A 14,391-nucleotide genomic window follows, 5' to 3' on the forward strand; every position below is an offset into this window, starting at 1 on the left:
TCACTCATTTCACTCCTTCTATATTCTAATCTACCCAACCCATCACAAGCACAAAAGAGGCCCAGAACAGCTAATGTTTAATTGAAATAATGTGAAGTTAACATGTTTATTAACCAGCCCCAAATCACTATCCCTTCCCAGTAGTGAGACTTGACTATTCCCTGTTTGATGATGCAGACCCCACAGTAGAAAAATATAGTCATTCACAGTTAACTTAAGTAGTAATGGTGGGTGAGAGAGCAGGAGAGGGAAAGGTAAGAAATAACCACAAATCACAGTTAAAATAAAATCAACCACCTGTTATTGCCTGTTATCTAGAAATCCCACCCAAATACTTTCCTCCTGTTTACAGTATTTGGCCTGCTGAGATCTCTACCACTCCTTATGCAAAGAAATGGTATGAAATGTCGTTTAACCAAATCACTTATAAAATTGAAATAAAGGAAAAATATTTTTAATCTAAATCATTTTGAAAGTAACTTGAATCTTTGAAAGATAAATTGTGATATTGAATGATGTTGAAATAGCAAGTGTTAGGGGAAAAATACACTAAAAGATAATGCTGAGACCACGGCTTTTAAATATACTCTATCCTTGATGAAATGGGGGCAGCATCTCTGGAAGCCCCTAGGGGCAAAAACCCCTCAGAACAGGGATCCTTGAGGCAGGAACAGCTTCTAACTGTAGTGATTCCAGTAAAAGTGATGCTTCTTGTTTCTTCCAAACAGAATGCCCTCCAATTACCAGCTTGTCCGCTTTCACAGGAGTTCCTGTTCCTTTCACACTGTCTCTCCCAATGGCCAAAGGAAAGAGCTGGTTTGGGCTGGATGTGTTAACTACTCCTTGAGCTCTAAAGCGTGACCAATGAGTTTTAACCAAGTCCTATGAGAATTGAAATTCTGAGCCCCCTGGAAGAAGTTACATTATGGTTTGCATCCTTACCAGAGGATCCCACTACCATCTGTTAATTGCAAACAAACAGATTTGTGAAGGAGCAAGGGCCCAGCTTCCTTTGACATCTCCCCTGCCATGCTCAAGTCTGGAGGAAGATTTTCCTGACAAGGGAACTGGGGATATTATAGCCTCAGTGTGGTCACGAGGCCACAGTCCAAGTTCTGGTCAGTAGGTACCTGTGTGAAATTTAAAACTGCTATTAGGGGAAAAGAATAGAGAATGTGTGGGAGGTGCAGAGAAATCTAAATAGGTTGGGTTTCAGGTCCTTTCAGCTGATTGCCGCATACCCCTCAGGTCTGTTCTCTGATTTTCATGGGTAGTTTGAATCCACTTGGTCTGAGAATTTTCTGGTCACAGTCGACAAGTTTATCATGGGCCTTGTTGGAAACCTTGTCATTAGCATCTGTCACAGCTCCTTACAGGTCTCACTGGAGAATTTCTGTTCTGGCAGCTGATTCTCCTAACATCTGATATTTTTTATCTATGAACTAAATGGACACCTGGTAAATGATATTTTTTCCCCTTTTGCTTTTGTTGCTAGGGAGCCCAGTGCCAAATAGGCACCTAATTCTCATTGTGTAGGACCTTTTAACAAGTATTTCTAAAAGCTCTTTTACTCTGTCCTTATTTTGCAAATTTGCCTTTTCTTCTCCTTCCTTAGAGTTCTTAACCCATTTTGCAAAGGATCTCTTTGCAGGGGCCACACCCAACCTCTAAGATGAGCTTGTATGACTTAGAAAAAGGTGCTGCTTCCTCTAGGCAGACAGCCTTAGGGTGGTGCCCTGGTATTTGTATGTCTGTCCGTGGCAGCCCTCCAGGGACTGACCCTGATGGGCTCTGGGCCTGGTGTAGCCCCCTCAACTTGAGTAGCTTCTTGTTTATGTTTTATATATTGGCCTACTGTGATATATTGCATTTGAAAAAAAATTCTTTTCTTATTTTTTTAAGACCATGAATTTAGTTTCGGTGTGCCTTTGATGTGCTAGGTGCTTGGAACACAAACGTGAAGAAGAAAGTTTCAAGGACTCTGCGCTCACAGAGGTTATATTCTGATGTGGGAGCCAGGCAATAAATCAATAAATAGTGAAATAATTGCAGACTGTGTTTTGTTGCAAGCAAGGAAATAATCAGGATACTGTAATAGAAAATAAAAATAGAAAATAAAGTATTAGGGAGGTAAGGGAAAACCTCTCTGAAGAGGGGATAATTAAGACAAGACCTGTAGGATGAAGAGGAGCTAAGGACAGTAGGAAGAGTCTTCTGGGCAGGCGGAACAGCAAGTGCAAAGACCCTGAGGCTAGAAGAATTTAAGAAGTTCAAGGAAAAGAGTCCTGATGGTTGTAATGAACAAGAGGGAACACAAAGGCAGAAAGTGGTGTGAGATCCGGTCTCTAGGACCCAGATTAATGCAGGACCTTTTAGGCCATGCTAGGAGTTGGGATTTTATCCTAAATATGATGGAGAACTATTAAATGACTTTAGTGAACTGATTAAAAGTTTGGAGAGTCAATATGGCTGCTGTGGAAAGAAAGAGTAGAAGTGGGAAGATCAGTCCATGGGAGATGCTAGGAGTTGGGATTTTATCCTAAATATGATGGGGATCTACTAAATGATTTTAATGAACTTATTAAAACTTTGGAGAATCAACATGGCTGCTGTGGAAAGAAAGAGTAGAAGTGGGAAGATCAGTCCATGGGAGAGATGGTGATGCTTTGGACCAAGGTGGTGGTAGTGGAGATGGAGCAAAATGGATATATATGAAAAATGCTATGAAAATGAAATCAAGAATAGAAAGTCATGGATGACTCTTAGGGGAATTCCCTGGTGGTCCAGTGGTTAGGACTCTGTGCTCTCACTGCCGAGGACCAAGGCTCAATCCCTGGTCAGGGAACTAAGATCCTGCCAGCCGAGCAGTGTGGCCAAAAAGAAAAAAAAAGGATGACTCTCAGTTTCAGTAAATGGATAGATACTAGTGACATTTATTGAGCCCAGAATGTCTTGTGATGGAGAGACTTAGAGAGATAAGGGTGAGGAGTAAAGAATTCAGCTATGGATATGTTAGTTTTGAGACATCTGTGTGGAGATGTCAAGTAGAGAGTTAGATGTCTGAATTGGGAACTCAGAGAAGACTGGGCTGCTGTTACAAATTTGGGAGTCATCAAGAAATAGATGGTATTAAAGCCCTGGGGTTAAAGGAGGTCTAGGAACGTAGTGGAAATGAGAATTCCCAGAGCCAATTCCTGTGGAACATGTGGAAGTTGGGTGTAGAAGGAAAAGAACTTAAAGGAACAGAACACAGTCAGAATATCAACATTCCAGAGTTTCCAAAAGGAGGGAATAGTCAGCCACTCAGGGATCAAATCAAAGGAGAAAAGGAGTGCACGCACTGCATTTGGCAGCATGAACGTAAGTCATGGTGGACCTGGCAGAGAAATGTTAGCAAGTGATAGAAACAGAGGGCAGATGGAATTGGTCAGAGATGGTAGGGAAGGGAGATAGTAGAGACAATGGCTAGAGAAAGACTCTTCAAGATATTATGCCCTGAAAGGGGATGAGAGACATGAGGGAGTAAATGAAGGAGGAAGTGTTGATGGCTAGAACATATTTGTGTGCTGATCAGAATGATCTAATAGAGAAAAAAATTGAGTATTGGGTGGTGATAAACGGAAGACTGAAATCCTTGTGTAGATGAAAGAGGATGGAACCTGGAAGAAGATTGAATCTGGAGCAGAAATGGGGGTATTGACCTTTGATGGGAGAAAGTGTGCTTTATTAGGAGTAAAGATGGAGAAAGTTCGCATCTGAAGGGTTTCCTTTAATCAGTGAAGCCCAGTAATTGGCTGGGAGTAAAGGGGTATGAGAAGAAGCAATGAGATAGGCCTTTCAAAGAGTGGGGAACCTTTTAAGAAAGAATTACAAGGTTGAAAGTCATGTTGACTATCCTTTTGAAGCTGATAATCTTGAATTTAAACCAAAGCCAGACAGTCCAGTTTTGTGGTTTTCTTTCATCAAGTTCAGCAATAAAAAAATGGACAGGGTGGACTTAGTTTTTTGGCCAAGAAAACAGAAAATGAGACATAGGAGTTGAGGGTGTCTGTGAGGGAGTGATTGTAATATTGGACCATGGAAATAAGCTAGACAAGGATGGAAGTAAAAGGAGGAGAAGTCTGGTGGTTAGTGAGAGATTGGCAGGGTTAATGAAGAGGAAGTTGCAAGAAGTCAAATTAATACAGAAGAGTGAGGACTGTAGAGCTAGGGGCTAAAAAACATCAGATGGAAGGGTCCAAGAGTGGGATGTTTAGGAATCCAGATTTCCAGATGGCGATGGTAAGGTCTGAGGGTACTAAGTAATTGAGAGAGGAGGAAAGAAAAAACTCCTTGCAGTTAAGAAGGCCAAGGAACTGAAAGTTCCACATCAAAATAAGCTGGAAAATCATTCTTATTTATCATGTATATTTCCTGGATCATCTCAAATCCTTATTTGGAATTGGATAGGGTGCACATAAGTAAATAATAATGAGAGTAGCTGATTCATTGTGGATCTACTCTGTAAATACCACTTTAGGTCATACTTCTGAACACTGAAATTGTTTATTACCGTTAGGATATTACTTGCGAAGTATTCTAAAATGTGTTCATTCTCATAGTTTAATTAATTGATTATTCTCATTTCTCAGTCAGTAATGATATAAGACATTTTCATTCAAGTTCAATACCTTTTTGTATGACGTACAACACCTTTCTTATCTAGCCTTATTTATGTGTCTAGTCTCATCCCCTACCATCCCCTTAAGATGTTCTAACCACACCAGCTCCTCAGAAGTCCCCACTGGCAGGTCAAGCCTACATGCCTGCCATGCTGCTTCACCTGGATAACTTCTGCTCATCCTCTAAGACCCATCTGAAATGTCAACTTCTGGGTCAAGCCTTTTCTAAAAAGTTGAACCATCTAAAAGTGTATTTTTGTGGGTCAAAGACATCACATACTGGCAATTTCATGTTGTTCATAATTTGCTACCAAAAATATAAACCTGAACCACACGTGAGGGATGGTAGCTACCACTTGCTGAGCTGTAACTATGTGATTCACATTCATGGTAAAAATGTAAAGGTACTTTAAATTTATCATCTCATTTCATTCCCTAAAAGGTAGGTATAAATACTTCCTTTTGTTAGATAAGGATTCTAAGACTTAAAAAGGGTCTTTACAAGAGAAGGTAAATAATAAGTGGCAGAGCTGGGTTTTGATTCCAAAAACAAAGGTCACATTATGCCCCTTCCTTCGTCTCACTCATCTCTGTGACTACAGTGCTAAGCACGAGCCTGGTACAGAGTTGAAATACCTATGATAATTCTTCACCTGTTCGAAAACTACCCAAACAAATTTAAAAGTTGGCTTTGTTCAGGGCCCCTGGTACTCTAAATTCTGACACGTTAAGGTGGCCAAGTCTCTTGACATTGGGTTTACCTTGATGAATGTTGCTGCTTCCTTGGAATTTGGAAAGATATGTTTTGGTGGGTGAAACTGAGAGTCTGGACTACAGTTAAAATCTTGAATCCAGTAATTGCTCTTTGTTTGAAGTCACACCCTGCTCCTGTTTGCCAGGCAGGTTCTCTATAGCAGTGTTGTAATTATCTAGGAGGACAAGTTCTTTAGATCACAAGAAGAACAAGTGGATTTGTTGACACATGGGTGCCAAGTCTTGATGTAATGCAAACAGAGGGCAGAAGGTATCTGGATTCATTCCCTGAATACCCTTTTGCTTCCATTGACATAGAACTTCCCTGGCGTTGTTAAGAAAAGTGTTGCTTTCTTGCTAAAATAAAGACCAGGAATCCTTTGGCAAATACAACTTAGCTGCTCTGGGTCCCCTGCATTTGGCTAACATTCCATCTTGATTTGAATTTTGATTCTGTAGTTTTCAACAGAGTTCCTGATGTCCACAGCAGTGGTTCTCAGACTTTAGTGAGCCTTAGACTCACCTGGAGGGCTTTTTGGAACACAGATTTTTGGTTCCCACCCCAGAGATTCTGATTCAGTCTGTCTGGCCTGGAGCCCTAGATTCTGCCAATTCAATCAGTCTCCCAGGTGAGGTTGAAACTGCTGGTCCAAGGATTACACTTTGAGTAGCTTAAAATCTTGCTTAAGTTCTGGTTTATGGGACACCAAGTGAGGTTGAATATAAAAGCAAAAACTCAGGAATTATCTGAATGCTGAATTGTATAGGCAAAAAAAAAAAAAAATCAGTGACTTAAAAAAATGATCTCCTGATTTCTGACATTTTGTTAGAGACCAGCAACAATTCCTCTTGTGTGGAGGGATACCAGTTGGCTGGAACTTGGGAGTCCTTCTTCTTTCCAGGAGCTCTTTTCCAAGATCTTAGAGCAAATTTCTCCTCTGTGACCTTCAGAACATTAGTGTGTTTTGTTCTTAAAACTACCCTAAAAGAAGATGCTGTATAAAATTGATCAGTCTTTCAATGCAAAAATGAATGCAAGAAATTTTCAAAATGAAAACATTACATAATATAATAAGAAATGTGGTCATTAGATTCAGGATGCATTTTTCTTTTGTTTAGAGACTAAAAGATATTTGCATTTTTATTAGATTCAAAATGGTGTGAGTCATGCAGATCAACACATTTCTTTTTCACAGGAATCCTTTGTGTTTGAACCCAACTGCCTCTTCAAAGTGGATGAATTTGGCTTTTTTCTGACCTGGAGAAGTGAAGGCAAGGTATGGCTCAGAAAGAGCAAGCTGCTCCTTCTTGCTCTCAGGGTGAAGGCATTTCATTTTTCAACAAGTGATGGAGTGCCTCTTGAGAGCATGGACCCTACGCTTATTCATTCGTTCAAGACTTTTAAAAATGTATGCTAGGAGTTGGGGATACATTGATGGTCAAGGATGTGATCCTCATAGATTCCAGCCTAGGATCAGAGTCACGCATCCAAAAAAAAGAAAAAAGTTACAAGTCATTGAGAATTGTGAAAGAGAAGTTCAGGTTGTTACAAGAGCTTTAACAGGCAAGTCTGATTTAAGTCTTGGGAGTTAGAAAGGTTTCCCAGAAGAGAGATGTTCAAGCTGAAGTCTCAGGGGTGCATTTAAGGGCATTTTCATCTGGTTATACCCCAGAACTTAACACACAGCACAATGACACATTTCATGAACCTTTGGGTAAAATTTACAAAAAGTAGAATCAGAGTTATATAAAAGCTAGCATAGTCCCACTTACTATTTCATGTACACACATATATTTAATAATATATATACAGTATTAATGTTATTACGTGTATAAAAGTAACATTTTGTAAACATTTTATAAATAATTATTCAAAGTTGCATTCATACATATATTTGAAATGGAATGTTTGGGGCCTTGACTTTCTGTCTGTTGGAAATTATTATTATTATTATTATTATTATTTGTTTTTAATCCTGCTTCTGCCTTACTCTAGTCAGCATTGCCTTCATCATCACAAACATTTGTCACCTTGTCTGTGCCGTAGGTCTGGCAGAATTTAGGCTCACTGCTATGCTAAATTCTCTCTTTGCAGGAAGGACAAGTTCTAGAATGTTCTCTCATCAACAGTGTTCGACTGGGAGCCACACCAAAGGTACCTGTGATTGGTGTTTGCTGGTCTTCTAAACACAGAATGTTGTTTAACCCGTTACTGCCCCTCAATCATCAGCTGGGAATGAAGAACAGGCACAGTTTAGAAATCTCATCATTAGCTCACCTTGAAGGCTCAGTTTGCCTCTGAGAGAAAAAAGAAGGAAAGAGCGCATAAATCAGCCTTCTTCACAGTGATTGCTTTGTTCGGATAAGAAGCTGTTTGCATAGTGGTGCTAGGAATTTAAAAAATGTTTTTTCCTAGAATATTCTAGCACAGTATTTATCCCCTTTTCCATAATAGCCCTGCAAGTTTTTAAATGTTCAAAACGAAATTATGTTCCTCACTTTGTTTTTGTTTTTTATTCTTTAGTGACCCTCTTTTATGTTAGTTACAATCGCTGTGTAACCCTGTTGGCATTTCCCCCTGAGTTCTTGTGGAGGACAAAACCACTATTTTTTTTTGCTAATTAGGGTAAACTTACACAGTTTTCATTCCAGATGAGGATGCCAGGGCTCCTAGAGGTGCACACACTCACTCTTTGTGTCCAGACTATTTGAAAGACTTAATCTCATTTTTGAGTAACTTGTGGTTGCTGGTTGTGGCAATGCCCTGCATATTTGCCTGAATCCTCAGTGACTGTTCTCTGTGAGAGATCCCTTTGACCTTTGTGGACGCAAGCAGGTCCCAGTCAGAGCCTTTCTGTCCTGTTGCCATAGTCCGAGTCCTCCGATAACTACAACGAGAAATCGAAAGAAAGACCCTCCCTCCCAGTCTTCTAAACCGATAATTTTATAATACTTTTCTTACCAAATGAGTCTCAGTCATGTGTAGTGTTAAAGATTTTACCTCCAGGAGTTTTAGAATAATGCCAGATATCTGGGCATTTTTAGATAGAAAAAAAAAAAAAATTGCCCTAATATATGTTTTTTACATCAAACATAGTTTCCTTTTACCATCTTTCTGCCATGCTCTGTGATCTAATGTATTTTTTCCTATTTGTCTACCTCAATAGGATCCCAAAATTTTGGCTGCTCTTGAAGCTATTGGAAAGTCAGAAAATGACCTGGAAGGGCGGGTAGTTTGTGTCTGCAGTGGTACAGATCTGGTGAACATCAGTTTCACATACATGGTGGCTGAAAATTCAGAAGTAACTAAGGTATCCTCTGTGAAACAGCCTCCTTCCCTTCCCCCCCCATATGTACATATGTGGTGCACATAATTTTTCATGTATAATTGTAATAGATATTTTAAATTGTAAAATAATTTAATTTAAATTTTAAAAAATGATTCCATTGCCTTGCTGGAATGTTGGTCTAGAAAATTCAGCAAGCACAATACCCTTTTAGCCCGTCCCTCACGTATGCCAAGAGCCCGAACACCTACTGTGTTATGTTGTAGGAGCCTCTCACACTGGAATGTACACAGGAATCACCTGGGATTTTGTAAAAATGCAGATTCGGATTCAGTAGGTCTGAGGTGAGGACAAATCCTCCCTTTCTAACAAGCTCCCAGTTGATGCTGACGTTGCTGGTCTGAGAACCACACTTTGAGTAGCAGCACTGCCCAGTAGAAAACTAATGCAAGCCACAAATGTAGTTTAAATCTTTCCAGTAGCCACAGGTTGAATTAATTTCAGTATTTTAGATTCCACATATAAGCGATGTCATATGATATTTGTCTCTCTCTGTCTGGTTTACTTCACTTTGTATGATAATCTCTAGGTTCATCCATGTTGCTGCAACTGGCATGATTTCATTCTTTTTATGGCTGAGTAGTATTCCATTGTATATATCTACCACATCTTCTTTATCAATTCATCTGTCGATGGACAGTTAGATTGTTTCCATGTCTTGGCTGTTGTAAACAGCACTGCTATGAGCATAGGGGTGCATGTATCTTTTCGAATTCCAATATATCATATTTTAACCCAATAGGTCATTTTAACATGAAATCAATATAAAATCAGTTAATATATTTTACATTCTTCTGTTTATACAAAGCCTTTAAAATCTGATGTGTATTTTTAATTCAGATGGGCCACATTTCAGTGGTTGCATATGGCTAATGGCTACCCTGTTGGACAGTGCAGGTCTACGTGATTAAGATATCTACCCCCCCGCCATAAGCTATTAAAATATTGAGTTATAATCCATCATAATACTGTAACCAGCCTACTATTGCCCTGGCAAGTGAGTCTCAAAGAGATTTTGGCCAAAGTAGAAAGCTTCAAATTTAAATCACTTTCCTGCAAGTCATTTGTCTTCAGGGTGGTTTTACCTGTGGATGGAGCGCCCATTATCTTTGCATAATATGTGTGAAGAGGCCTGGGCCTTTGCTCTACCATTGCAGAAACGTGGCTTTAGGGGATTGGGAAGGGGAACATTTTATTTTCCCATTGATCCTGCAGGTAGCTCAGTGTAGGGTTGAATGAGAAAGGCCATCATTAGAAATATTGAAATTTAGAGCCTGAAGAGAATATACAGGTAAGATTATTTGATGAAACAGAGATGAGAAGATTTAACCCTGGACCCAGAGCTAATGGGTACAGAATTGAGTTCTGCAGATTCCAAGACCATCTTTCTTTCACCCTCACTCACAAAGTGTGGTCCACATTCCAGCTGCATAGGCCTCACCTGCGAGCTCCTTACACATCAGAGTCTTGGGTCCACTCAGACCTACTGATTCAGAATCTTCATTTCTAACAAGGCCCCCCAGTGACTCATATGTGCAGTAAAGTTTGAGAAGCTCCCAGCTGTGGCTTTGGGTCCAGGAATGGATGTTCCATGTGAAATGAGAGCCGTTGCTTCTGTCCTTGTGGTGGTTTGGTTGGTTCCATGCTGTTTTCCCAGATCACCTTGCTTTGGGGAAACAGATTTTGCCTTCAAGTTCTTTCTTTATTGTGCTCAGATCAACACCTTGTTTGAATGGTTTCTTGAACCCTGCTGATCTAAACAAGCATCGTTTCTTAGAGTTCACGCTTACGCTATTTGCTACAGAGGTCTTTCTGGTTGCTATTTGCAATAACAACATTCAATCCCAGAAGTCCATGCTGACCACCCAGGAAGAAAAAGACTTGTTAATCAGACAGAGATATTTAGCTGCCTGAAGTTTTGCAAAAACACAGTTCTGTAGACCAGTATGCCCTGGTTTTTGTCAATGCGTCATATTACAAGAAACAGTATGACTCCTATGAGCTTAAGAACCTGGGCTTGGGACCAGGTTGCCTGGGCTTAAATCCTTGCTCTTTCTCTTCCCAGCTGTGTGACTGAGACATGCAACTGGTCTCTCTGAGCGTCACCTTCAGAATCCATAAAATAAGAACAATACCAAAATGCCTGCTCTTAGGATTGTTGTATAGATTACGAGTTGTTACATGGAAAGTGCTTAGTGCACGGCCTTTCTCATCCAAAGCCCTCAAAGTGTGCCTGCTATTCTGATCACAGGGTCCTAGAATTTTAGAGCTGGAGATGGAAATTAAGCAGAGCTTCCCACCACCTCATTTGTCAGATGTGGCAAATGAAGCCAAGCAGTTACACAACAGGCTAGGCCAGAGTCCAGCCTAAAGCTCAGGCCTTCTGATTTCCCGAGTGATGCTGTCCACCCACCCCATCCCTGAGCAAGTACAGTCCTGGGAAGGTGGCTCAGATCAGTAAGCCCATAATGTTCTTACTTTCCATGGCTTGATTGTTGTCAGTCTTGGTTCCTTTTGTTTAAAAGTCATGATGTGAAACCTATACTCATGAGTACGTGGTATATATGTGTATGTTCCAGGTGGAAATTTATACTTAAAGATAAGATTTGGGGTGTTTTTGCAGTAGCATTTCCACTGAATTTAAGATTAGCTGGCCAAACAAGTAGGACTATAAAATAATTCTGTACTGGATTTTTAATTCAAACTCAATACTGTTTGACCCTGCTCTTATTAAATAAACTAAATGTTTCAGCTTCTGGGAACTATTAGTTACAATTTTATAATTCATTAATAATGTAATATGTAAATATTAATCTCACTGTCCAAACTAGACAGCCCATGCTTATTAGAGCATGTCCTTTTGGTTAATTAATACTTGGAAGATGTTGAACAAATTTTTCACTTATGTATACACGTGTGTGGATAATCTTGCCTGCTTCCTGATTTCAAAACTTAACTGTCTGCATCCAGATCGTAATACTTACCACCTCCAGCATTGACATTTTCCCCATCACCACTGCCTTATTCCTATGCCTCTATATATGTTACTATCCCTAACAGAACACACAAGCCATCAAAGTGAGAGGATTTATACAAAATACAGATCTAATTACCACAGATCAAAATGATGGCAGAATTCATACATTAGATCAGATCAAGTGAGAAATGTAAAGATTTCCCAGTGTGCCTGAAATGGTGTTTGGGACTCAGCCTGTGGTATCACTTTCACCTGAGCTTAGGAGCCTAGAATAGAATTATGGGACCATGGAATATGCTATCTGTCCTCTTAGCTAGCTGTATTCCGGTCACTTTATCACAGAAGTCAGTTAACACAAGTCACTTTTATAAAAATATTTTTATTGGAGTATAGTTGCTTTACAATGTTGTTAGTCTCTACTGTACAGCAAAGTGAATCAGCTATACATATATCCCCTCTTTTTTGGATTTCCTTCCCATTTAGGTCACCACAGAGCATTGAGCAGCGTTCCCTGTGCTATACAGTAGGCTCTCATTAGTTATGTATTTTATACTTAGTACCAGTAGTGTATGTATGTCAATCCCAATCTCCCAGTTCATCCCACCCCCACTTCCCCCTTGGTATCCATACGTTTGTTCTCTACATCTGTGTCTCTATTTCAAGCAAGTCATCATTTTTAAAAATAACGCTTACAGACCTTAAACGCTTTATTTTAACTTGAAGCATATAAATGTGGTTCAATTGTTGACCCGTCTTTTAATGTTAGGGCCGAGGTCTTTGCATTCAGTATGGGTCTGTAGGTGGGGGTTGATGTAGTTTTTCTTTTTAATTGAAGTACGTATAGTTGATTTACAATGTTGTGTTAATTACTGCTGTACAGCAAAGTGATTCAGTTATACATATATATACATTCTTTTTTTCATATTCTTTTCCATTATGGTTTATCATAGGATATTGAATATAGTTCTCTGTGCTATACAGTAGAACCTTGTTGTTTTTCCATTCTATACATAAAAGTGTCCATCTGCTAACCCCAAACTCCCACGCCACCCCTCCCCCAACCCCTTCCCCCTTGGCAACCACCATTCTGTTCTCTATGTCCGTGATTCTGTTTCTGCTTCTTAGATAGGTTCATTTGTGTCATATTTTAGATTCCACATATAAGTGATATCATATGGTATTTGTCTTTTTCTTTCTGACTTACTTCACTTAGTATAATAATCTCTAGTTCCATCCATGTTGCTGCAAATGGCATTATTTCGTTCTTTCTTATGGCTGAGTAGTATTCCATTGTAGATATGTACCACAGAGGTTGATGTATTTTTTGCCTATACTTCACCCATAATGCATTGCCTGAAATAATCTAGTTTGGTTTCTTTAAAGTACAAGTGAGACTTTAAAGGCACTCATGGAGCAAATCAAAATACAGAATCCTACAACTGCATGACTTCTTTCCCTAATCCTTTAGTTGTCTTATTTACATCGAGATTGAGAAAAAGATTTTAGCAACTTGCCTTTAAAGAAATCTTCCCAAATATTCACCAAAAGAAACAACAACCCTCTTTCTTTCCACAAGCATATTTCACTGGTTCATGTAATTTTTATTACATACATAGACAGGTATGGAAACAAATGTAAGTAACTCATGGTAAGCATGCAAGGCAAGAGCAAAAAGGTACAACATGTTGGAAAACAGCTTATTAACTGTAAGGGTTTGGCATTCCCTGGGTGGTCAGAGTGTTTTGCTTGTTTTATGCCATCTGATAAGTCTTGGTCTGACCAGTGAAATAGAAATTTTAAGAGGGTTTCTAGTACAGAACTTGCTTAGGAGTATTTATTTGAGATTCTTGAGTCTGTTCTTAATTCCCAGGCTTTTACGATACTTACAGTCCAATGATTCTGAAAAAATCACTTAATTAAACATTTAATCCAAGCAGATGGGCCAACCTTCAATTCATGTCCTCTCCATGGAGGACCAACTTTTACACGTGGAATCTTTCCTGACTCTGAGAAAGCCATCTTACTTTGTTTGTTCACCCACTTCCTAAAAGGGTTCTCTGGTATTTTTTCTTCTTATTTCAAGGAGGCGTTTTAAGAATCAATAAACTTTGACATGAAATCTGACTTTCTTAGAGTTAAGCTTTCAAATAAATACAAAATGTTTTCACAGCACACAGGACAATAAAATGATTGTGCTTTTTCTTTTTTCAATATAAGATGTCACCAGTATAAAAGACATCTTTGTAGCTCAGCTTGTCTTTTCTTCAATCACCCCCTCTGCTTAAAGAGTAAATAAGCTTGTCTTGCCACTCTGCCTCTTTACAAGATTTGAGCTCAATTCTATAGAACTTTCTCCCCTGCAAAATAAATGTCTAACAGTATCTAAACCTTTCACCCACATCCTTCCAGTTTCTGAGTCCGCAAACACCCTCCTCCAGTGTCCTGATCGGTCCATTAACAAACACTCTTGTATCTAGGATCTAGCTGCTTCTACCACCAGCATCACTACAGCATTCTCCAGGCCAATACCATTTCCCCCCCTAATTGGCATCTGTGCCTTGGCCTTGCCCCTTGCAGTCTGTAGCTGAAGGGATGTTTCTGAAATGTAATTCAGGTCACATCACTTTGCTGCTCAGAACCCTGCAAGGCTCAT

General features: G+C 39.5%; 1 protein-coding gene across 3 annotated transcripts in view; it reads left to right on the forward strand.

Moving 5' to 3' along the window:
- Positions 1–14,391, forward strand: part of PLCB4 (phospholipase C beta 4) — a 417,084-nt gene that overhangs the window by 280,767 nt on the left and 121,926 nt on the right. For all 3 annotated transcript variants that reach the window (XM_029220101.1, XM_029220098.1, XM_029220099.1), the window contains exons 4-6: positions 6,611–6,691; positions 7,510–7,569; positions 8,582–8,725. In XM_029220101.1, the coding sequence (XP_029075934.1) occupies positions 6,611–6,691; positions 7,510–7,569; positions 8,582–8,725 (285 nt within the window). The remainder of the gene's footprint in view (positions 1–6,610; positions 6,692–7,509; positions 7,570–8,581; positions 8,726–14,391) is intronic.

This window comes from Monodon monoceros, unplaced genomic scaffold, assembly GCF_005190385.1.
Source record: "Monodon monoceros isolate NGI ecotype Baffin Bay Population unplaced genomic scaffold, NGI_Narwhal_1 Super_Scaffold_13, whole genome shotgun sequence".
Lineage (NCBI taxonomy): Eukaryota > Metazoa > Chordata > Mammalia > Artiodactyla > Monodontidae > Monodon > Monodon monoceros.